Source organism: Pollicipes pollicipes, unplaced genomic scaffold (assembly GCF_011947565.3).
Source record: "Pollicipes pollicipes isolate AB1234 unplaced genomic scaffold, Ppol_2.1 Scaffold_7231;HRSCAF=8579_pilon_pilon_pilon, whole genome shotgun sequence".
Classification (NCBI taxonomy): Eukaryota; Metazoa; Arthropoda; class Thecostraca; order Pollicipedomorpha; family Pollicipedidae; genus Pollicipes; species Pollicipes pollicipes.
Window position 1 is genome coordinate 28823023 of NW_023597034.1, and position 25534 is coordinate 28848556.

A 25534-nucleotide genomic window follows, 5' to 3' on the forward strand; every position below is an offset into this window, starting at 1 on the left:
CTGCTGTAGGCAGCACACGTTCTCTGCATAAGCTCCTCGGTCCTTCATTGTTAGATTGCGTCATCGCACGTTACATATTGAAAGCCCACTGACGGTCGTTTCGTTGGAAATCATGCCCACTAACGCCAGATATGAACGACTCCACAATTGTCTTTTCTTGATCTTGGCCAACGCCTGGCCAATGAAATGACAGGATAGCGATGACGTTATCACGGCGTCTTGGGTGGCTGGGTGGCCCTGAAATGGTCCGCACCAATGTCTGCACAGCCTTCCGGCCGTATAGCTAAAAAAATAGAGGGGTTTAGATCGCAAGAAGGGCGGGACTGTGAACTACACCAAATGATCTCCAGGACGGGTATTCCTGTTCGAAATTCTACACAAATGTGGAACACTTCCTTTAAATGTCAACTACGAAGGCGCATATCGTCCCGGAAAAGACCGGCGCAAAAGGAAAATCACGTCCGAGCTATTAACTGATGCCATCAGGGGCCATGCTGGGGTATCGTGACACGGACATACACCCTCCTCCGTCAAGCAGACTGTATTGAGTACCTTCATCCCACACAAGCCATGCGCTGACGCGGTTGTGCGTGTACGACGGTACACACCTGTAAAGAGATAGATGAATGGTCGCCCCACATTGAAACAGACCCACTCTATCTTCCCCAAAAACGGCGAGAATACAGCGACATTAGCGCCGGGTATCTGTTGAACACACATGGTGTGAGCCAAAACACAAAAGGCCGTTCCCAGCTGTCCAGTTGTGATTGTTCAGTGCCATCTAACATCCCCTTTATCACTCAGATCATGCACGGTCACAACTGTCAAAATGAACGCCGGTTATTTAATGAATGAACAACGCCGTGTGCTGTTTCAGCCCAGTCCCTCTCCCGAACACGATACACAGTAATGCCACCAACGAAGCACCAGACATTCGAAACCATTCAAAACACTCACAAAAAGCGCGTGCCTTTCGGAGGGCCGAGTGGCCGCTTTCCCTGCTGCGCGGACCCCGTCGCGGTGCCCGGGCGCGCGCCGCCTAGCGTTGGAGGACAAAATGACTAGTTTCCAACCCCGTCCGACGTGACGCGGCCGGGCGAGGTCGACTCAGGCCGTGCCGCCGCCCGGCCGGTACGTTGTGACCAGCACTCCTGCCCTAACAAGCTGCCAGCGGCAAAGCCCAGCGCTAACTCCGACCGAACCCTGAGCTCCACACAGGCCGCGCCCCCGACCGCACCCGGCGAGACGCCACATCACGGACTGCACAGCACCCACAGCGGCGATCCCAGATCAGTAACTGGCTATGTTGGCAGCGTGTACAGATTGCCGTTCGCCACATGCACCCAACAGAGGTGGACGATTGCGGGCGATTGCAGACGATTGCAGGCACTGCAGCGCGATGGCACGGAGATTGAGAGGGACGAGCCTGATGCCGCGGTGGGCGACAACTGGCCGCGTCGCTAGCTCGCATCAGTACAACTCTAAACATGGTTACAGTGAAGTGGCTTTCGCCAGCATATCCGATGCTGGCAATCTTCCAAACCGGCTCGAAAGCGCAAGACGTCCAGGGAGAGAGAGAGAGAGCGAGAGCGAGAGCGAGAGCGAGAGCGAGAGCGAGAGAGAGAGAGAGAGAGGAGAGAGAGAGAGAGAGGAGATGAGAGAGAGAGAGGAGAGAGAGAGAGAGAGAGAGGATAGATAGAGAGAGAGAGAGAGAGAGTAGAGAGAGAGAAGAGAGAGAGAGAGAGAGAGAGAGAGAGAGAGAGAGAGAGAGAGAGAGAGAGAGAGAGAGAGAGAGAGAGAGAGAGAGAGAGAGAGGAGAGAGAGAAGAGAGAGAGAGAGAGAGAGAGAGAGAGAGAGAGAGAGAGAGAGAGAGAGAGAGAGAGAGAGAGAGAGAGAGAGAGAAGAGAGAGAGAGAGAGAGAGAGAGAGAGAGAGAGAGAGAGAGAGCCATACAGTGTCGACGGACCTCCCAACGGCGCTCATCAACTGCCCAAAGACAAGTCACCCGCCCAAGACCTGGCGCCCGGGCCTCAGGGGATTGAACGATACATTTGAGGAAACCAACTCTTGGGCACGAGACAACTGTGCAGCGCTTATGGGAATGCAACGTGACCGGTCGGCAGATATGTGCGATATAGCAGCACTGCCCGCGCACACCAACATACCGAATATGGGGCAATAGGGTAATAAGTTCGGACACTGGGCCGGGCGGTGAAGACATGCGAAAACAAATCACGGCTAGAGAAATCCAGCAGCCTCCCGTAAGGCAGTCTAAGAAGCTGACGCTCAAGTCGGCCGTACCAGCGCAGACAGCGGTGGAGGTGTCTACGACAGTCGTCCCCGAGAAGACAAAACGCTCACAGCGCCTAAACCGAAGTCGCTCGAATGTGCGGACCGGGGCAGCCGCGGCTGGCCGCCCTCTGCGGCTGCCGCAAACGGGCCGCGCGCCGCTGACCTGTGGTCCGCACCCCTGACCCGTGCGGTCTGACCTGTGGTCCGCACCCCGACCCGTGCGGTCCGACCTGTGGTCCGCACCCCTGACCCGTGCGGTCCGACCTTCGTCCCGTCAAGTCCACGCGTCTACGAGCGCGGCCTGCCACGGTCACCTCTCAGCGGCAGCCCAGTGATTACACGCACATAGAGCCACGGCGAAGCAGTAAACCTGTTTGGGCTTCAGTATTGCCCGCGGTTGACGCGCGGCCCAGTGTAGAACACTGCTACCCAAGTCACAAAACCCGTCCAGAATGAGCCCTCCGGCATGCCACAAACTGAAATGCAATGTATAAACTCTGTGGACCGCGATAAGGCGGGCGGAATGTCTTTGCTTTCTGCGGCGCGTGGTACAATTTCGAGCATCAGCGGTAAAGCATGCCTGACGTATTTGCGCACGCCACGCAGGGCGCGCTCAAAGGGTCACAGGGGACAGTGGCCCATTTGAACTTATTCGGTACGCATTGCGTACATGCGTTCAAGCAGCTTTAAGCTGCATTTCAAGCTATTCACCGCGCAAATTGGACTTATGACCCTCTTTACAGAAATCATGTGCACATACGTCACGTCGGGTCCGTGCCGTGAGCGACCGGTTCGAGTCACATTTTATCCGGGGACACCAATAACAAAGAATAGCAAAAATAATCGTAACAGCTTTGACAGCTTTCTCAATCGATAGAACAACCAAAAAAAAACAGCTAATGGCAATAACAGTACCTCTGTCATTTCCAATGCCCAAACTCCACCTACGAACGAGTCTTGCTGTTTTGATCATACAAAAATGACCGCCTGAACGCCTGCCAGGGGAGCAGCCAACCGAAATCCAGCTTCCATCAGCGTGGATGGCAGCTATCCTTACGATCAACCCGGAGATTCTCCTCGATTCGTGTGCCCGCCACCACTGGGCCTCCGCGCGGCCCGCTGCTGCGGACCACCTCCTGCCCGGGGCCGAGAGCAGCCCCGCCCCGGGAGTGCAGCCTCCACGGCGCCCGCTCAGTCGGCCTTGTCGCCGCCGACGGTCGGACGCAGCCCGTCGCCGGCGCCGCCGTTGCTGTAGGTGCGCCGGTGGCAGCTGGCGCAGCGCGGCTGGGCGCTCCGCTGGTGCGCCGCCTCTGTCACATCCGTCCACAGGTGCGGCTTCACGGCTGTCGGCTTGAACTGCAAACGCAAGCGCGTCAGGCATGACCATGGTGGGCTTCGCTCACGATGATGGGGCGGCGCAGGCCCTGTCGTGCTCAGTCACGCGGTCGTGCGCGCGTCAGTGGGACAGGGGGACGATGGGACCACTGATGTCCAGGCAAACCGCTCAACCGACTCACGCGGGATACCCATATCAGGGGCTTTACTATTCGCTAAGAAAATACTTTTATGGCAGGCCCCTACATAGAACGCAGGGTTTAACAAGTCCGACAACGTACAGATTACATAAATATATAGGTTACCAGAAGGTTACAGAACAGAACTGATGAGAGTTAAGAACGTAATCAGATATCATGAATGAAACAATTCATCGGATCATTCTCGTCTGGTGTGTTAGTACGCACAAAAGGCTTCCTGATTAAACATCGCCCTTCCCAGCTAGCACTGTGGTAGAGCGCTGGACCAGTGATCCGAGGACCCTAGTACTAACTTCAGCTTTTCCAAGGAGACGGCTCCGGGTGCGATGAACAAATGCATGCGCGCGTGCGTGAAAGCTAAAAGCCATCTAATCCTTCGTGCATTTGATTTGAAACCGATGATCGACCAGGGGATTCCACCAGTACTGATGACTGACAACGGAATTTCACCAGGATCTATGATCGACCCGGGGACTTCACCAGGACTGATGATTGACCAGGGGATCTCACCAGGATCTAAGATCGACCCGGGGACTTCACCAGCACTGATGATTGACCAGGGGATCTCACCAGGATCTAAGATCGGCCCAGGGATTTCACCACCACTGATGATTGACCAGGGGATCTCACCGGGATCTATGATCGACCCGGGGACTTCACCAGCACCGATGATTGACCAGCGGATCTCACCAGGATCTATGATCGACCCGGGGACTTCACCAGGACTGATCATTGACCAGGGGATCTCACCAGAATCTAAGATCGACTCGGGGACTTCACCAGCACTGATGATTGACCAGCGGATCTCACCAGGATCTATGATCGACCCGGGGACTTCACCAGGACTGATCATTGACCAGGGAATCTGACCAGGATCTATGATCGACCCGGGGACTTCACCACGACTGATGATAGAGCTTTTTCGGGGGTTTCACCAGGCGAGCCTAGGAGTAAAAGCTCAAGCCGCGCACGACACTGGGAAAAACAAGGGGAATCATACTCACCTGAGTCAAAAAGAATCGGGCGATGACACAGAAGACCTTGCAGCAGAGCGGTATGAAGAGCGACTGGTGTATGAATGCCGCCACCCGGTACCAGGGCCCGTAGAAGGGGTCAGAGATGGCTGGGCACACCATCGAGTTCAGGTTGACCGTGGTCGCCTGCAGTAACACACGGTGGGTTGGAGTGATCACCCGGTACCAGGGCCCGTAGAAGGGGTCAGAGATGGCCGGGCACACCATCGAGTTCAGGTTGGCCGTGGTCGCCTGCAGTAACACACGGTGGGTTGGAGTGGTCACCCGAGGTCGGGGCCCGTAGAAGGGGTCAGAGATGGCCGGACACACCATCGAGTTCAGGTTGGCCGCGGTCGCCTGCAGCACGCACGGTCGGGTTGGCAGTGGTCACCCGGGGCGCGGTCAGCCGGAGTCCCTCGGCTACAGGCACGCAGCATCGGCACTGTGGCGCGGCAGCGACGCGGCGCGGCGCAGATCGCGGCCATGGTCGGTCACCCCAGAGCTGCCTGGTCGTTTCGGAACTTCGTGCGCTCCGCAGACATCAAGAAAAAAACGGGAGCAGTAGACACGTGGCCAGCGACATTAATATATCCGGTAATGATGTTACAGTGAACTGGCTCAAAACTCGCCACCGCAAGCATTTAGAAATGCATGAATGCACGCCCTCAGTGCTGTCAGATGGTCGCGGCCTGGAGGCGACGGGAATCTGGCTCCCTGTTGACTTTACTCCCAACGATGCTAGATAGATTAACCCACGGCAATTTCTCCGCATAATGCCTGCATGATACCCTGCCCACTGTCTGCTCGTAGAAGCCACAGGTAAAATACTTCCAACGTCAAATGGGGTCATTAATCAAAACTGCAGGACGTTCAACGATCAACACCACGAACGTTCCACATCCGAAACATTAACACTTTCGCGCAGGCAGCGATTAATTACCTGCAAAAAGTTTAAAGTTGCAACTGGGCTTCGAACACGAGGATCGCTGCGTGTTACAACAGTGCTGAAGTCAATGGTCAAAACTAGAAGCCGAACTACATCTGCCCATCCTGAGGAGGTGAGGTTGGCAGGAGCCAGAGGTCAGAAGTTAGAGGTCTCTAAAGACAGAAGTCAAAAGTCAGAGGTCTCTAAAGCCAGAGGTCAGCAGCAAGAGGTCTCTAAAGCCAGAGGTCAGCAGTCAGAGGTCTCTAAAGCCAGAGGTCAGCAGCCAGAGGTCTCTAAAGCCAGAGGTCAGCAGCCAGAGGTCTCTAAAGCCAGAGGTCAGCAGTCAGGTCCCTAAAGCCAAAGGGGGTGAGGCCTCAGCCTCTACGCTGCCGTCCGGAGACACAGGTGCATGGCACGTTTGTTTATTGTTTCATGACGGTCCACCCACCTGGCGTCTCCGCCCGGTGGCGGACGCTGCCGGCGGAACGGCTCACCACGTGGTACAGGGAGGGAGAGGGGGGGGGGGGTTGTCACGCGGGAGCGGCACGCGGCGCGGTGGCAGTGGGAACCGCGTGAGGTGACCGCCCAGGGGCGAGTCTTCTCTAAGCGTAGTGTCGTAGGTGCACATTCCTTGCGCCGACACGTGCGGCTGTGGTGTCCACATTGTTCGCATAGCGAAGTCCACGCAGTCGGTCTGTGGCATCTTATGAGCAATGATGCTACGAATGTCTGTAAGACAGACAGCCAGCGCCTCCTGAACACTCCACGTTCACGGGGAACTTGATCGCGCCAGTAGAGGCAGTCAATCCTGGCAATTAACACCAGCATCCAACGCTCCGTGTGTCTAGCTGAGGCCTCGTGCTCATAGCTCCGGCAAGTCGCCAGCGTTTCGTGTGTCTAGTGGGGCCTTGTCAGCTTAGCGCCCAGTTTGGGTAAGTCTCCAAAGCTGAGATGTGTGTCCAATGGGTGTCGGAGGGACGGTGCAATCAGCTGACTGCTCCGCCGGACGCACGTCCCATCAGCGACCTGGCATGACCGGATGTGGCAATGTGATGGAATGCATACCTCGCGTGAACACATCACACACACGCACGGCCGGTATGAGGTGAGTTGTCTGCATGCGGTGACGGCCGCGCTCGGCCGCACACGTCCGGCCGCCGGCGAGGCGGTCTGAACAGCGCCGTGTCAGCGGCTGCTCTCCGGTTTGCCGGCTCGACAGGCGCCAAAAACGTAAGCTACGGGTCCATCCCGTTCTTTATCGGCTTACTGCGCACCTTAGCATCTTGCCGTACAACACGTGGTGACGTTTTTAGTTTCGCCACTACTTAGGAAAATAAATGGGTGGAATAGATTTCGCCGCCAATGCCCGTGTTTAGACGCGAGTCTCCACTGGCAGATCGCTGCAGTCACAGAGCCACTGCCGCGTGACCTACGGCAGTCGATGCGCCCCAAAGCCCCAAATCACCATCACGGAGATACTCACGATCCCAATGGCCTGCAGCACGGTGAAGTGGTACAGCATCGACATGCCCAGCGACATCACCGACCACGTCATGTCCTGCAGCTTCTCGATGGTGTACACCCCTGCAGCGACGCAAACCAAAAACCGTTGTCAGGTTCCATATCACAGGACGGCATGGATGAAGGTCAGGCTGCTTTGTCTTGACGTTGATGCTTCTTGATTTCTAATGCACGCTGTTGTAACATTGCCAACAAAAGTACCACACGAGAGCGCATGCGCCCCAGAGTTCAGGACAGCAACACAGTGTGCACAATATACCATGACTGCGTCATTACATGAGCCGGTTGGCGAAAGAAACTGCCGTCTCTGAGAACGATCCTTTCAAAAACCATGCTTCTTCAAAAAAGCTTCCGCATGATTGACGAACAGAGGTGGTCGCAAAAGCCACGCGGCACGCGTCTGCCCGTGGGTGGCCGCTCAGTGTCGGCCCGGCCGCCAGAGGAGCCGGCGCCGCTGGGCTCGCGGTCCGGCGCCGTCCCCGCTCCCTCATCCCCAGCCTACCTCCCAGGCGGAGCATGTAGTATGGCACCACCAGCATCATCGAGTGCTGGATCCAGTACAACTCGGCTTCGAACGGCAGCTGGAACGCCGGCCCAGTGGTTAGCGCGTCGGCCCGACGGTGCCGGAAGAGCAGCGGCGGCTCCAGCCAACCGGTACCGGCAGGGCACCGGTACCGGCGGAGCTGCCGCAGGGACCGGTACCGGCGGAGCTGCCGCAGGGCACCAGCACCGACGGAACCCAGGGCACCGGTACCGGCGGAACCCACGGCACCACGCCGTCCCCCCCCCCCCCCCGTGTAACCTACGAGGAGGGGTGATCACGAGACACCAGAGCTATTTAGGATCGGCACGTGCTTGACGTGGCTCAAACGCCGACGACAGCTATCTGGCATGATGCGCCTGCGGACACATGCTATAATTCTGGGCAGGGGCCAGTCAAGGGCCTTGCACGGTCCCTCATATAGTTGAGGGCCCCCGAAATGTAAATGGTTCTTCCCTTAGCGTTATCCTGGATCCGCATAGGACAAGCACAAATGAACGGACACGGACACACGCGCAAATGAACATGCTGAAGCGGGCCAGCGCACCCTTGCTGAAAAGGACGACTTTGACAACCGACTATTCTTATCAATCGCCAGTTTGACATCGATGCACGTCTTCAACTGGTCCCGAACACATGGCGTCACGAAGCGGCGATTCGCCACACGTAGTACAGCTGACTACCAGTCACGTACCAGACGTGTGTTCATGACGGGAAAGAGAAGGGCCAGAACGGCGATTCGCCACACGTAGTACAGCTGAATATCAGTCACGTACCAGACGTGTATTCGTGACGGGAAACAGAAGGGCCAGAACGGCGCCGTTCATGAAGTTCAGGTGTATTCGGAATATGATGGTCGTATACTTGCTCGGCGGTATAGCCAGCAAGATAATCTGGAAGCAATCATGCCCCGATTAGGTTTGACAGGAGGGAGGGTAAATGGCAGAAAGGTTTACAGCAGGGTTGAGTAGCATGATGAGAAGTGAACACTTATCAGTGCTGATATTCTCCTCAGAAGGAACACTTCACTCAGCAGCACATGCGACCCCCAGTAAGTTGGACTCTGGTTCAAGGCCAGAAACGCCATCGCCCTGCGGCGGCAGCTGCGTCCCCACTCAATGACCTCCGGTGATGAAGTCGTCGCTAAACACCAACAACCATTATTCACTCACACAGATCAAACTGCAATTATAATACCACAGACGACAAAAGGAAGCAGTGGATGCCTGTGCATACGCGGCGCCTCGAATATCCTTCAATAAAATACAATTCTTATTATCTGACCCGACGGCGCACGGGACGACGACTGGCCGTCTGACCAGAAGTATTGATCTGGCTGGAATCCGGCCGCGGCTTGGCACGTTGCCGTGGAACCATAGCGACATGGCGCGACTGGATTTCATGCTGCCCGCGAGGGGCTCACTTCCAATCCGATCCACAGCGAGCCATACCAAAATCGTACGAACAGGAACAAAAGAATCAAAATCATCACGTGCACATTGAAAACGTACGCGTGGCCGAATGGATCATATCGAAGAAAATGACGTTATGGGGTGTCCACGCATCGCTTGAGCCAATTCTGTTGAGTTGCCATGGCGCAAGGCGGTGGTGAGCCGGCCTCGGGCTCTCCCCTCGGCCACAGCATTCCAGGGCCACACCAGACACCAGGTCCCGCCGAAGTCCTAGCCAGTCATCGGAGAAGGGTAAGGCCGTACTCGGCCCGAGCGGCCGGGCGGGCGGGCGGAGCGACCGCCCGCTGGGCCGCCCTGTCCGTCCGTCCGGCCGACCGGCCCTCGAGACCACGCGGGCCGGTCCAGCTCTGCAGGTTCGGCCGGCCTGAGCCTGCTCACCTGTGTGGCCGTGGTCACAGTGACACGGGTTCAGCAGGTAGATCAGCTGCCGCGTGGCCAGCTTGAAGCCGATCTCGATGCCGAACATGAGTGACATGACGACCAGCAGGATGCGGCGGACCGGCGCGGTCCTTCCTGCCGGCGGCCAGGCGGGCGGTCCGTCAGCTTCTGACACGCGCGTATCGGCCGGCCGACGGAGGGCACAACCGTCCGGCGACGCACGGCCAGACGGGACCTAAGGGGCCTCGCAGATGCACTGGACACTGATGCCTCAGACCTTAGATGCCTCACAGATACACTGGACACTCACGTCTCAGACACCAGACGCCTCAAAGATACGCCAGACACTCACGTCTCAGACACCAGGCGCCTCAAATAGACACTGGACACTTACATCTAAGACACCAGATGCCTTACAGACACTGGACACTCACGTCTCAGACCTCAGATGCTTCACAGATACACTGGACACTTACACCTAAGACACCAGACGTCTCACAGACACTGAACACTCACGTCTCAGACCTCAGATGCTTCACAGAGACACTGGACACTTACACCTAAGACACCAGATACCTCACAGACACTATACACTCGCGCCTAAGGCGCCTCGCAGAGACACTGGACACCTCGGCTTCAGACACCAGGCGCCTCACAGAGACACTGGCCGTTGCCATTTCGATCCGGTGTCGGTAAAGTGCCGCATGTTTGCGTTGCGATCCGATGGGAAACACGTCGCAATTTTATGCCCAAACGTGGGTGAGCCCACTTTACTGTGTCATTCGGCCACCTAGTACGTATTCCAGCTTCGAAAGCTGAGATCTAATAAAGGACCTTGTTTAGGCGCCGTCAAAGTGCGCAGCGACAACGCATGACCATCAAGTCATGGATAACGCCACGCCTGTTCAACGACGTTAAAATACGCCGCATAATACGCACCGCTACTGCACATTCGCGTGACAGCCAGCCCATGGCTATACCGAGCTTCTGAGAAAACCCAGGCCCGGGGCGGCCGTGCCACAGCATTTTGCGGCACGTAAAACCATTCGCATTCCTGGCTGGCGAAAGAACGGAGGCAAAATTATCCGTTGAGCTGGACGACACGATCTGTGCGGTAGGTTTGGGGTGCACGCAGCGAGCTATGTTTAGCCGGTACTCTGAACCCAAAGCTCCCATTGAAGACCACTCGGGATACACTTATTCAGAAAACAAAGAATGTCTGGGATCTCCATCTCCATGGGTAAAGCGTTGCCACGGTGGCTGATGCAACGAAACGACAGATTAGCTAACAGACTATTTGATGTGCTCAGGGACTTGAGGTACAGACAGCCGACACACAGCATTATCAGTGCACCGTGACCACAAGACCGCCGGGCGCTGCAACGTCAGGTGCCACACGAACAAAAAATGTGGGCTGCCCGGTATCAACGTCATCTAGACACTGGAATGCGACGAAGAGATTAAGCGTGATGTCCAGAACTTGACCTATAATCACAGCACCATTTCCAGCACTCAACGCGTCGACTTGTGCCACCTTCTTCCCGCGTCGTTTCTCAAACAACATCGTCAATTTGACGACCTATTCAGCCGAACGATCAGTGTTTTGTGTCATGCATACTTCGTAACAGTTTCGTCCTTGCTTTAAAGCTTTGACTAAAACCTTGCAACTGAATAGATCTCTACGGCCGAGCTCATGTCAAGCAGTGCCTGTTACGTGAAAACCGATACCACCATCACCACCATCTGAGCAATTCAGGTCAACGACGGAATTCCGTGGCGAATTCAAAGTTCACAATGTTGAACGCGGCCTGCTGACAATGTTGACCAGCCGCAGACCAACTCAGTCGTAACCAAACAGCACAAGGTTAAAACGACTCGAACCCACCCCGTCACGGGTGGACGAATCCAACGTCAAACGCGTAACGGACTGCCGCGCCGGGACGGACAAACTTCGCAACACAAATTTTGCTGAATTTCCGACCAATTTCATGGCGTTAACGGCACAGACATACACAACCGATTACAGGGGGTCGGCATCTCTTACACCAGTCTGCGTAAGCACGCGGAATCGTTCCAAACCACAGACAAGATAGTACTGTCCACGGGCACCTGTCACAGTGCACGCTAGGGACCAATATAACAGGCAATACGTCGACGCTTATCATTGAACCTTTTGAAACGGCAAACCATTGAGGGTACGAACGCTGCATTCAGACATGTATTTAAACCTTATGCTCTGTCGAATAAAAGCACGTTCCGCTCGTGGTACATGCAAACCATCAACACTTGCATGAAAACCAATAACACTGCAAACATCACGGACATTGTGAACATCGCCCAGACGCGCTCCCATCTCGCCAGCGCTAGCCCTACGCCAAGGTCATCTCCGCCCCCCCCCCCCTCCCCCCCGCCACCGGCGTCGACCCCGTGTCCGGCACTCAGTGCATCCGAGCGCCGGCCGCGTGTCCCGGTCAGCGCCGGTCGCGTGTCCCGACTAGCGCCGGTCGCGTGTCCCGGCCAGCGCCGGCCGCGTGCACCAGCTCAGCGCCCCGCCCACCGGGCTAAGCCGGCCGCCCCTGCGCCGCCCACTGACCTGATGAAGGAGGTAGCGCGCGGCAGCGTGACCTGCGAGTAGCCCCAGGCCACGTAGAGCAGGCTGATGCCGACGGCGATGACCGTCTCGATGACGCGCACCACGGGCGGCAGGAAGTCGCGGCACTCCTCGCCGCCGTTGCCCGGCAGTCGGAAGTCGACGCCGCCGTACAGGGCGTCGGCCAGGCCGGCCCATGTGTAGCCTAGCATGCTGATGGTGGCCCGAGGCTGGGCGCGGCTGGCGGCTGGCGGCGAGGCGCGGGCAGGTCATGTCAGCACGGACCGCGCAACGGCCGCCTCTCAGCGGACCGCGCCAGACATGCTCTGAACACTTCTGATGGCCTCCAGCCAGCATTCAGCAAATGACCACATCACAAAGCAATGTGCTCCTGAGATTTGAAAAGCTTTGAAAGCAGCCTGTGGTTTGGAATGATGAGTGCTTGTGTTTGACAGATAGTGGTCATGTCATATGAACTCAAACTTCTCAAATGTGTTAAAGTTGTATCAGGAGTAATATGGCAGGCATATTAACAGCTTCTGCATAGCATCTATACCATCTGTATGCCATCTCTGTGACAGGGTTGCCTGTGGCATCAAGTTCTCAGTAGCTGGCTTAAATTAGTCATTGTGCTGGAGCAAAGTTCCTGATGGTACATGCCAATTAGCATTACCTGGTTCTCAGAGTATTTGTCATGCTTATGTTGCCTAACTGGAGGCAGGAAAGATCATCTTGTTTTTAGGCCTTTACCCTTCAAACTACCTCTTCACCCTCCAAACCCCTTCAAGTCACCCTCTTTCACGACACCAGCTGGGGTCTCACAGAGCAATATCCAGCTCCCATCGGTCAAGTTGATGCCCTCATGCGCTGTTCAGGATCTTTTATACATCAGAGTTGTAAGAGAGCTCCAAAACTTCATTTTATGTTCAACAATATTTTACATCATTCTTCTTCACATTTACTAGAGCTGCCTCTATGTATCTGGAACAAATTCTGACCCCCATTTGATTGGAGGCAGGACTACAGCTCATATTTTACATATATCTAGTTCTGTATAGAATGGACACCAACTCAGTATGCATAATAATGTGATGGAAAGGATGAATTATGAGAACTGATCTTCATATTAGTGGACAGAATGCATGCTTAAATGACCATAAAAACTATCTCTGGACCACATAACTACAGCCTCTTGTCTTGTCTCGTGTTAATCTGATTTACTGTTCAAGAAGAGAAAAGCCAAAAAGTGACTTGGCAAGTCAAAGCATTAAAATAATATAACCATCCATGTCTCAAGGTAGGCCACATATTCTACCTGTGGCCATGTAAGCTCACTTGTCATGCACCTTCAGAACCTGTTCTTCCACAACTGCTGATATGGCTACAGTTCTGTGATTACAGTTCTTGCACAGCTAAAGTTGGAGATGCAACCACATCATGTTTCAGCACTTTCTTGATTGCCCAATCAATAAGTACCACCCTTCTCCTCTCTGACCTTGATATGTCAACACTGTCCTGCTCATGAATAATGGTTTGTGTCAACAATGCAACACAATTGCCTATGCGATACTGTAACTATTTCATTGTAAGGTTTGAAGGATAAGATCAAACACCTTTTCTCACTTCTATTTGCAGCAGGGTCTAAAGAAGTCATCTGTACAGAGCTTTCAGACATCATGTCAGTTTTAGTCTGCCAATGGATATTGACATTAAAAGCTGCAATAATGTATGACAGGAATTACAAGTAATCCTTACAATACACGTTTCACAAAACATTTTTATTCCACAACTGGCTGTTGGGTGGTAAGTGTAAACATTTCATGCACTTTGCCATGAAGGGAGCTCATCAAGCCCTTATTTATCACTTCCTCGTCACAACATTTCTATGCTCTCATATTTACGGAAAGGATGAACAAAATGTACAAATTATCAATGAACATAACACAATTTTCACGCGGAAGGAACACAAATACGTGGCTTCTTTCAGTGATTCAGCTTAAGAGATGAGCCTGTGATCAGATTACCAAATTGTCTACCAACCTAGATATCAGAGAAGCTGCAAGTCCCCTGACCGCGGCGGCACCCGCGCGCGACGCCGGCCACCAGACTGATATTGGAGCGGTGGGCGTGTGACGCAAATGCCGGATGAGAGGCAAAACTGTCCGGTGATTCTCGTTTAATATTCGTTTAACGTAAGCGTGACGTAACTGGTGCACAGGCTTTCTCGTCCTGAGGGCGAAAACATGAAAGCGTCCCTATTCACTTGGAGAGAAGAGGCCTCAGCCCTCCCCTCCCCCAACTTGGATTCCGGGCTGCCCCAACGGTGGAAAGAAAATGGGTCAAATTTGAGGAGAAACCTGTTTGTTGGCGTAGGTTGGAGGTAGGTTGGGTCATTTTCCACTGCTTTCCTCTCGTTTTGTGAAACTACATGCTGGATTGAAGGGAAAGTCCCACAGCTGGAGATATCAAAACAAACATAAGATCTAACGTATTAAGCGCACTTATATGTTAAATCTGTTGGTATGCTCTCTAGTGGAAGAGACTGCTGTTGACAGCACAATTTCTCTGCTTAGCAAATCATATACTATTGGTATGTTTTTACGTGGAGAAGACTACTTTATACAATAAAATTTTCCCCTAATGTTAGTACTCCCCCTTTCCAAAGCATTTGAATTCTATCGGTTTGGAAAGACTAGCCCACTAGACCATTGTAAATTGAAAAGCGCCAGCCAATTTATTTCATGAAGTCATAACATGTTTGTGCTTATCCGGTTCGTAAGAAAAACTAATTACGTAGTTTTAATATCCATGTAAGAGCAGGCACAAGGTAATTTCAAATTTACAAACATACTCTGATATCGACTTTGTCTGAAACCTTCATTCCAGAAGATGTCCAATGAAGGATGAAACGTGCATTGAAGATATCGGCACCCTTGGTGTTTCTTTACAACCCAGATACAAATTCAGACAACTTTTTTGGGTTCTATCGGCTTAACTGAAGTCCATTAGACCATTGCAACATAAAGAGCGCTGGCGATTTATTTCATGCAGTCATTTAATGGGTGATTTTGTCAGTTTATTTATCATAACCTTAAAGACAAAATTAATCTTATGGCAGGGTGGGAGCAGATCCCAGCTGTAGAAGGTAAATGTGTAACACGCACACACACACACATACACACACACACACACACACACACACACACACACACACACACACACGCACATTTATATATATATATATATATATATATATATATATATATTTATATACATATATACATAGAAGCATAACATCCTAAAGACCCAGTGATAAACTCTGAATGGTCTACCTCACAGGTCTCCTTTGCTCAGTTAACAATAAGTGAGTTTCTTTTCTGGCAGCCAGAAAGGCAGCGACTACCACCACGAGCGACCATCTATTTGCTTTATGCACGTCGGACGTTGTAGAAACGCTGTATGCAAATCCCAAATTAATAAGGTTGTGCGTGTGTACCCTCTAAAATGGAGGGCAGCCTTGACTAATCACAAATTCTGAAATGATGAGGTTGGGGGTAGAACCATGGGTCTGGATTACAGGAATGCTTGTAAAGTGCAAAGTGTGCATATTTTGAATTTGTATCTTTTATATCAGAATTTTATACCAGAGTTTTGTCACTTAGAGTTTGTCACTGGGTCTTTAGGATGTTGTGATTATGATGGATTTGGCCATGAATGTAAAAGCAAAAACATTGTAATACTTAGCAACCTTGCCTATTCTATTCTCAGGCCATGTAAAGTTGGTAAAAGTCAGCAAAGCTATGCACTGGGCCAATGAATGATCTATGCTATTTTGAATTATGAAGACCTGTTCTGGGGACATTTGGTTGAGGTGAGGTGAGGGCACTACAATACAAATTACTGGCATTTTGTGTTGTGTAGCAGAGTTGTTAAATAACATTTTTATTGCAAAGTGTGGTCTTGAGGCCAGTCCTCATACTTGGACTTGGGTCAATCATGAGTAATCTAACATATAGTGGAGAGAGGATGTTACAAGCTGGTATGGGCCACTAATAGGAAGGAAGAAGAATCAGCTGCTTTGCTGTGTGGTAGACTAGATAAATGGAGAACTTCATTGCCAAACTGCTATTGCAGCTCTATTTACAAAAAAAAACTTCACTCAATATGCCCATCTGTTTTAGGCTGTGATGCATTCACCCTTAAAAGCAAAAACTAGTGGGTTGGTCTTAGCACCTGATGAAGGTCAGGTAGCCAAATGCCTTAAATGTTTGCTACATACTACAAATACTACAAATGCATACCAGCAGAAGACAACAATGAAAGCAAAAACATATGACGTTTATTATGATTAAAGCTTGCCTTAATCAGCCCACAGAACCATTGTAATACCTCCTGTCTTGGTCCCATATGTTTTAGGGGCAGTCCAGATGTTTTTTTGTTTGCAGGAAGCAATGTATGCTGAATTTGACTTCAGATTTAGTCTCATGATTATGAACTGAGAGTATGGCTTCCATTGTAGTGAAATTAGCTGGAATTCAGCTTTGCATATTTAAAATTATAAGTCCAGGATGCAACAGTGCTGGATATGGTCAGAGAAAAGTGCTGTGTTCAGCCTAAAATTAGTCTTTAGTGCATTTTTATGGTTGACAAGCTTTTCGCTCAATTCCTACACAACCGTGCATGTACAAAAGCTGTCACAAAATATTTTCTGAGAAAAGGGGTAGTTTTGAATTTTAGCAGGACATCAGATATGTACAGGCAGTGAAATTTAGGTGACAGTAATGCAGGAGAATGGTGACTACAGTAGTTTATTTTGGTCATGCAGATATTAATTTCATAACATACCTAATTTGTGCTGTCTTGCAGCACATTGTAAAAAGATGTATTGTGATTCCTGGGCCAGTGGCCACACAGCATGGGAGGGCCACATTTGATCAGGAGCAGGTCCTCCCAGAATGGGACTTAGTTGTGCCTAAACCTTGACATGGACACCAACAAAGTAGTTTCCTGTCTACCAAGCTGCCCCATCCTGGTCCTGGTGATAGATGATAGCCATCCTGGCTGCTCTGGATATCACTGCATCAATCTTTGCCAGCCAGATATACCCGAAACATCACAGAATTACCCAGTGGGCACTAGAGCCCTGCAATGATCTGGACAAAAGCAATGTGCAGCAAATGTTAGAAGGATAACTGAATGGAGAGCTATGAAGAAGAGACCCTGGTGGGCTAGTGTGGAGCTAGGCCACAACATGCTCTAGATTGTCTTGTACACTACCCAGCATATGTATCAGCAGCATGGTCATATTGAAGTAGCATATTGCCTTTTCACTTTTGCAATGAAATATCTGGATGTGAAGGAACAAATCCAGAAACTAGTGTGACAAGATACCTTCAACAGCAACTGAGCTTTTTCACTGTCCAGCAACTGTTCCAGTAATTGATGCATTGGTCCATGTAATGGGCCCATGCATATGTAATGGAGCCACTTGATGATAACAAGCTCATGTAAGCAGCATGGCATGCTGTTCCACCTGACATCATATGCCCATGCCTTCCCCATGCTTGGTCAGGTGTGAAGTCTGATCCAGAAAATATAATTATGCCCAATATAACCATCCTGAAATAACAAGTGCTTGGTCCAAATGCATGCTCTTGTTTCTGTTGTCAACTCCTGCTTCAGGATTTCTCATTTCATCTGGTTAGTCTAGTCTTATATGTGTCTTTTCCAGAATGATCCCTTTGTTCAGTGAATGCTGCTTTTTTGTTAACGCAGAGGCATTTGCAAACCCTCTGTAAAATCAACTTGAAGTATTTGGTGACGTGGTACATATACATTACACACGTCACCAACATGGCCATAAGGTTATCATCTGCTGCTGGTGGTGGCCAAAGCTTCCAAGGGCTTTATTTTGATAGCCAACGTGCCCTTGAAATCCCCACATGTCAGGAGGTCCAGATACTGACGTTTCGGTTTTGTTGTGTCACCTGAAAAGCAGCGTTCTCTATGACGGCGGATGCCTTTGCAGCCACAATTGGGGATTGACTGGGATAAGAAGTCGAGAACTTGGATTATGTGTTTGAAGTAATGTGTCATATAAAAGTAATTTTTCATGAAACATTTCATAGTTTTCCCATTCCCTAACAATTTCCTGAAATAAGAACCACTGCATTATCCTGGATTAGGTTAGCAAAGTGACATTCCGGGACTACATGCGACTTAAGAATTATAGACATTCCCCCACAAAAACGGCCATGAGAACGCCCCTTGTTACCTGACCTGGAAAATCATCAAAATGTAGCCAGGTCACGGGATCGAGGTGCGCGCCATACGCGGCGGCCGTGCGCCGCTGGGTGGCGCAGCGCCGGCGTGATGGCCCGCCTCTGATCCCGGTCCCCGAACAGCTGCTGCCGCGTCGGTCGGGCCCCAGTGCCGGCCCGGGCCTCAGTTGACCGACGCCGCCCGGCCGGCAGAAGAGGCCGCCATGCCAACCGACGCCGAGCTGGAGGCGCGCCGACTCTGGCGGGCCGCTGACGCCGTCTGCTTCGACGTCGACTCGACCGTGATACGCGAGGAGGGAGTCGACGAACTGGCCAAGTTCCTCGGCAAGGCGGACGAGGTGGCGCAGCTGTGAGTACGTCGGCCGTTTTCTTGGGTACGCTGTCATTGTCTCGGGTCTGCAGACGTTGTCTGGGACCCGGCGCCGTTGTCTCGAGCACGCCGGCCGGTGCCTTGGACCGGCCGCTGTTGTCGTCTGGTCCTGATTTCGGCGGCGACATCAAATTACTAGCGTTGGTACTGGATGTGACGATTTCTTGCGACCGGGTGAGAAGGGGGTGGGGGATAACAATCAACTTCAAAAGACCGTTTGATAACCGAATTGTCGCAATCAACTTCAATAGCTGTTAGTGTAAACCAACCGCATGCTACATGCTTTGCTGATTGTCGATGTGTAACACCTGCTCAGATAAGTATCATATGCCGACGTCGCGGGCGAGTGTAAGTCTCTTGCAAGACCTGTCACATTTCTAGCTCTCAACTGGTACGACGACCAGTAACCTCAGTACGCGACTTTGCTGCCACTATTTTGCGGTGCTCAGAATGCTGACTACGTTGTGTTAAGCCCTGTGGCTTGTCTTGGTTTGATACATGATTGGATGCAGCTTATTGACTGCCTGCTGCCCATCGACGCGAGACTGCGTGCGTCTCCGCTTCGGGTCATATATTCCGGCTAAGCGCGGGAGAGTCCCTGAGACAGCTGTGACGACGCTAAGACCGCCATGACGTCCGTGAGACGGCAGTGACGTCGCTGAGACGGACGTCACGTCCCTGAGACGGCCGCGACGTCTTTAAGACGGCTTTGGTATCCTTGAGACGGCCGTAGCGTGCCTGAAACGCCCGCAACGTCCTTGAGACGCCCAGAACGTCCTTGAGAGGGTCGTGATGTCCCTGAGACGGCCGCGACCTTCCTGAGACGTCCGTCGCGTACCGCTGAGGCGGTAGTGTCGCCCTTGAGATTACCATGTCGCCGCAGAACGGAAAGCTCAATGTGCGGGACGATGGACTTGCGCAGCGCCGTGGAGCGCACCCTGGCGATCCTGAGTCCGTCCCGGCAGGACATAGCGCGCTTCCTCGGCGTCCGCTCCCTCCCACTCTCACCTGGCGCCAGGTGAGCCGCCCCGCGCCGACGGGAGACCCCTCCTTCTCCGGCACGCTCCTGTGTTCAGCCCGGCCGAGTGGGTCGTTGTGAGGCCTGGGTGGAGGCTCGGCGCCCGCACAAGCCGTGGTGGCCATCCGTCGTGTCGTTCCGGTTGTCTGAGGTGACAGTCGGGACCGGTGCGTCATTTCCTTCTGTCTGGGCGTGGTTTGTGAAGAACCGGTGTTGCATCGTGCTCGTAGTCAGGAGGTGTGATAGTATGCGGGCGATAGGCATCCACGGTGACAGACGAGTGCCCCTCTCTCTCCCTCCTCACCCGACGCCCTCCCAGCACGCCTGACCGCGGCTGTCCCAACGGCCACCAGCACGGGATCGGTAGACGTGTTATCGGCACCCTCTCCCGAACTGCCGGGTCACCGCCCCGAGCTCGTGATGGCGGGCCGCGTGCGGCAGCGGTCAGAGGTCCTGCACGCCGGGAGGATACCGGCTCACGCGGCTGCTTCCGGCCCGTTCGCAGAACGAAGCATGCCATGAGTGGCGCGCTCGAGTTCCGCGACGCGTTGAGCCAGCGTTTGGGCCTGCTGCGGCCGTCCCGCGCGGCTCTGCTCGAGTTCACCGAGCGGCAGCAGCTGACCGTGTCCCCAGGTATTAGGTGAAGTACCCTCGTCGCCTATCTGCATGTCCTGTGGCGCGACTCGTCGCGTGGCCCACGCTAGTGTGGATCTGTCGCTGCCTGGACTCGGCATACCGTTACGTATGTGCCGATCAAAAATCCATTGCATTCGTGACATACGTGCGTGATGTTTATGTGCCGGCTGCCGGTGCTAGCAGTATCGCAACCCTGCTCCGGCAGTTCAGCGGTAGCTGTGTTCCCTGGACCGGCGGAGCATCTCGACTGTGTCTTGTTCAGCCACAGCGCTGGCTTGTGTTTGCCGGGATGCCGCTGCCTGCTAACGCGTTGCTTCCGGTTTTCGCCGGGGACCGCCGCCCGCGTGTGTCGGCCGCGCAGCGCCGCGTCGCGCGAGACTGCGCCCGCGGGCGCCGTCTGACGCGCCTCCTCCGGCTCCAGCGAGCTGGTGCTGCTGCTGCAGCGGCGCGGCGTGCGCGTGTTCCTGGTCTCCGGCGGCTTCCACTGCCTGATCGCGCCCGTCGCCCGGCTGCTCGCCATCCCTGAGCAGCACGTCACCGCCAACAAGCTGCTGTTCGACTTCGATGGTGGGTGCTCAACACCAGCGGCCCGCCGTACGACTGGTGGTCCCGGCGGGCTGTGCAAACACGAGCCCGCTGGATAGGGTGGCTCTGGCCGGCCCAGGATAGGCCATTCGAGGATTATCATCCAGGATGTCCAAATATCGTGCTAAATCGTGTACTGCTGTGGTTAGTAGTCATGCCTCCCTGCGCCGTCCAGTTGGTTTTCACCGGCTACATTGCTGTCCTTGCTACAACACATTCACGGTCTTGACTGCCAAGTAAGTGCTCCTGTTAGACAAATCTGAGTGTAGGAGGCGACACCGCTGATTTAACAGCGCACTTTTTTAGATCAGATTTGGGTCGCGCTGTGCTATTATTTTGTTTACGAGCACCTATGGTGCCGTGGCCAAATATGGTCATTGTGGTTTAGCAAAGCGTCCAAGTCAGTTTTACCCAAGACTGTCAAAGGATTAAAACCACCTCAGCATCTACATGCCACCCGTCATAGCTGGAATGTGCTGCACGAAATATCATACAACACATCTTTTGAATTTACCCGCCTAGCAGTAACAGTCTAAGTTACATCGCAGGACGCCAAAACGCGCAAAATGCGTGCCGACACCCGATTTCGTCATAACCGTCCCGTCGTGGATCATTAAGTCGGTAACATCCCCACCTGCAGATCATTAGCGCACGGGCTGTGCTCTGGTGCAGCTGTCTGTAATTGAACTGTCGTGCTAGAACAAAGCGACACACCACTCATTAGCATCCCTGTTGTCGAATGCAGGAACGGCTCCACTTATTTTGTTAAAAGAGCGTGGGGCACAAAACCAGAGAACCAACGGAATGTACTTCATCCGCCACGCGGTAAGGATCACGAGCGTATTTGTTTCAGCTCAAATCCGAAACTTTTGAATGTCTAGTTTGCCTGGAATCAGCGCCTGTGTCAGGCGGTGCGTACAGGCTGGTATGGGCTCAGTTGACTGACGGGTTGTGTTCGAATTTGCAGAACCCACGAGTTCGGCGAAAGGACGGTGCACACAAGGGGGTTTCCGGCTTCAAAAACGGTCACCGGCATTGAGCAAAATCTGTTTGTTGTGAATGTCACGCTGAGGGTACGGGCAAGTTTGAAAGTTTGGCTAGTCTGGCGCTAGTTTTTTTAAAGCTTGAAACCGTTTGAAGGGATTGCGTTTTCCGAATGTGATTTTGTTTTGCTCATGGCCTACACAAAAGGCTCTGGAATGTCCTCTCGCCTCGTACAGGCCGTGGTTTTTACAAATGCCTGATCTTCTACAGGATTTTGTCTTAAACATGGGCACGAGGGACGCCCGGCACCCATACGTACTTACCATGACACTCAAGTCGTAACACTGAGGCTTTGTGCTGCGCGCCAACTCCGTGTAGGAGATATGACAGTTCGATCGTCGTTCACATTGGCTGCGCTTGTAAAGCTAACTTCAGCGATCGCCATTTACTCGCCGCCCCAGAACTACAGCTCTGGCAGGTCGTTCTCGTGATACCCAGGCGGTTGTTCAGCCCGGAGAAATGCTCGTCAAATGGAAGGCAAGCCAAGCTCGCGTTTCGGGTCTGTTTTCGTGCCTGCAATCGAGGTGCGATTAATATCACTGTGATCACTCCTTGTGATCTACAGGGAACTACGCGGGCTTTGACGAGTCGCAACCCACGTCGGCTTCCGGTGGCAAGCCCAAAGCCATCCAGCGACTGATCGACGAACACAAGCTTCGGTGCGTCGCCATGGTCGGAGATGGCGCCACCGACCTCGAAGCCGTTCCGCCAGCGCACGTGTTTATTGGTAAATAAACATTTTAAAGGGCTCGAGGCTCTTCCGCATGATCGAGAGCATTATGCGAGCCATTAACACCAAGCAGACCCTGTAGACGTGTCATAAGTTACTGAATTAAATGTCACGTGCCTACCAGTAATGTGTGAAGAAACCCGCCCAGATCGCCCCTTAGCTACAGCTGGGTTGCTTTGCGGAGGCGTGTGACGCCCGGGCCGTGTAAGACCGTGGTGGGGCGTTCGTGTTGTAACGGCGGCGTCGGCAGTCAAGGGTCCAGCCGTGTTGAAGTTTCCGCGCAACAGTTGGTGGGAGATCACGACAGCATTCGCCACGAATGCGTAACGCCGTAAAATAGGAGGCGTCGGTATGATCCAACTTGTCGACGGGTCGATGTTACCCGAAGTTACTGCTCGATTAGAGCATGCGCCTTAGTTGTATTCTGCTGCCCATGATGCTGATGTGAAGTATTTTTTGAGCGTCACCTAAATTTTTCGCTTCCCTCCAGCTTAAGGTCTCCACCCTTTGCCTTGAGTACTAACGCGTGGGGCGTCATAGTTGTCACCCTAGCATATTGAGGGTCGGATAGTTTCAGCATCAGAACCTAAACTGCCGGAAGCCAGGAGCTCGACGTTTGTCACGCTTTAGTCAATATCTCTTATCAGCACATCTATCACAAGCACAAATTTGTTACCGCCCTCAGCCACTGGGCCTATTTCACCGCCTGGCCGCCGCCCTTATGTGCTCTCTTGATGCTGCCAGATGTGTGACCCCGCCGCTGCCCTTGTGTGCTATCCTCGTGCTGCTAGATTGTGACGTCACCACGGTTCTCCACCCTGCCACTGCCCAGGTGTGCTCTCCTCATGCTGCCAGATGTGTGACGTCACCACGGTTCTCCGCCCTGCTGCTGCTCTTGTGTGCTACCCTCTTGCGGCCACATTAAAACGTCACCACGGCTCTGTCCGCTGCTGCCCTTGTGTGCTGCTTTCGTGCTGCCAGGTGTGTGACGTCACCACGGTTCGCCACCCTGCCGCTGCCCTTGTGTGCCATTCTCGTGTTGCCAGATGTGCGACGTCACCACGGTTCCCCGCCCGCCCACAGGTTACGGCGGAAACGTGGTACGTCCCGCGGTGGAGGCGGCCGCGCCCTGGTTCGTACGCGACTTCCGGACGCTGATCGAGGCCCTCGCCGACTGACGGCCGGGGAGCGGCGTCGCCAGTGCTAGAGAATCTCACGCGCGCCCGACCACGCGCCGTAGTGTCGGAGTGACTGTAGGGTAGTTTGTAGGCTGGTGCGCTCGATCGCATGGTGATTACATTGCTGGGGCGTACTAAAGGGCAGGGGCTCTGATATCAAGGTGTCTTTAGTGAAGATCTTGGTGGATGTAACCAATGCTAAACGTCAATGGTTCCAATTTCAAAGTGTCTTCGGGGAAGAAGAGCTTAGCAAATGTAGCCTGGATAGTTATTGATAGTGTATTGCAAACAGCCATGGTTCAGGCTGGCCGGATGCGTTAGAGCTGTTGGACAGCCTTTCCCAGCCTGTTTTGTATGTCATGCATATATACGCAGTACGCTTCCTTCAGACATATTGGCCATGAAAACCACCACATCAGTAGGACTGCTGGTCGGCCATGTGAACCATCACATCAGTAGTACTGCTGGTTGGCCATGTGAACCATCACATCAGTAGGACCGCTGGTTGGCCATGTGAACCATCACATCAGTAGTACTGCTGGTTGGCCATGTGAACCGTTACATCAGTGAAACTGCTGGTTAGCCATGAAAACCATCACATCAGTAGGACTGCTGGTTGGCCATGTGAACCATCACATCAGTAGTACTGCTGGTCGGCCATGTGAACCATGACATCAGTGATACTGCGGGTTGCCTCCTTTGATCCATCGCGTTGTTGCGCGGTTCGGTGTACCAGATAGCGGTGCCATGACTTCGCAATACCGTTAACCACGGCCTATCTTGTACTTTACCACCACGGACACTGGAGGTGTCATACAAAGACTGGGCCTAGTTCATGCCGCAGTCCGCGGACCGGGCTGCGGCGTTGCGCAACACGTGACAGTGCACACCGCTTTCCGGAAGTGTTGCAGTCATAAATAGTGTTCCGTTGGCTGCACAGGTGCTTGCTCAGATTAAGCGACTTTCGTATTGATCAAGTGTCACGTAGCGGCCAAATGTGAAAGACGACCTCCCGTTGGGTGATGCTGAACGTTTTTCGCCACACGAGTGCCAGATCGAGCTGTCTTTCGGTAAATGGAAAGTCACGGGTTCGAACCAGTAGGTAGAATGTCAGCGTACCTGAGCTTGCAATACTGTGACGACGTGCGCGAGGAACTGTACAGTGATGCGTGCCCAGTATCTCGTCCGCCAGCTGACGGCAGTGTGTGGTGCTTCCATTGCGCGGAGCGGAGGGGAGGGGAAATCGCGCTACCCGTGAATATACATTACTCAGTGCATTCGCGGTGAACCTCGATCATGTGACACCAATCTACTTTATTCGTCGCCCTCATGGGGACGAACTACCTCAAAAGCTCCAAGATCTCTGAGACTCTAGGATTCATGGTTCTAAAGATTCACTGTAATGGGCCCGAGTTGCCTGTTTCGG

At 53.1% G+C, this 25534-nt stretch overlaps 1 protein-coding gene and 1 pseudogene across 6 annotated transcripts; one reads left to right on the forward strand and one right to left on the reverse strand.

Annotated features, from left to right (window-relative positions):
• Positions 1-1918: 1918 nt before the first annotated feature.
• On the reverse strand, positions 1919-14388 carry LOC119110645 (transmembrane protein 164-like; annotated as a pseudogene).
• An 874-nt stretch (positions 14389-15262) lies between these two features.
• On the forward strand, positions 15263-25344 carry LOC119110311 (phosphoserine phosphatase). Of its 6 annotated transcripts, none has more exons than XM_037234087.1 (7): positions 15263-15411; positions 18740-18896; positions 20441-20575; positions 20993-21138; positions 22766-22927; positions 24014-24030; positions 24498-25344. In XM_037234087.1, exons 1-7 carry the CDS (start codon positions 15378-15380, stop codon positions 24510-24512), a joined length of 666 nt encoding a protein of 221 aa, XP_037089982.1. In that variant the 5' UTR covers positions 15263-15377; the 3' UTR covers positions 24513-25344. The 6 variants fall into 6 exon arrangements, with proteins under 6 accessions (XP_037089982.1, XP_037089976.1, XP_037089980.1 ...); XM_037234085.1 differs by adding an exon at positions 16035-16137 and having other exon boundaries at positions 15376-15411; positions 24014-25343; XM_037234081.1 differs by having other exon boundaries at positions 24014-25343.
• Positions 25345-25534: the final 190 nt, after the last annotated feature.

Excerpts from the sequence above, each read along its gene's own strand:
- LOC119110311 (XM_037234081.1), top strand. The coding sequence starts at position 15,378 with ATGGCAGGGTGGGAGCAGATCCCAGCTGTAGAAG. Across the intron at positions 15,412-18,739 it reads GCAGATCCCAGCTGTAGAAG|AAGAGGCCGCCATGCCAACC; the intron begins GTAAATGTGTAA and ends CCCGGCCGGCAG. Across the intron at positions 21,139-22,765 it reads GCTGCTGTTCGACTTCGATG|GGAACTACGCGGGCTTTGAC; the intron begins GTGGGTGCTCAA and ends TGTGATCTACAG.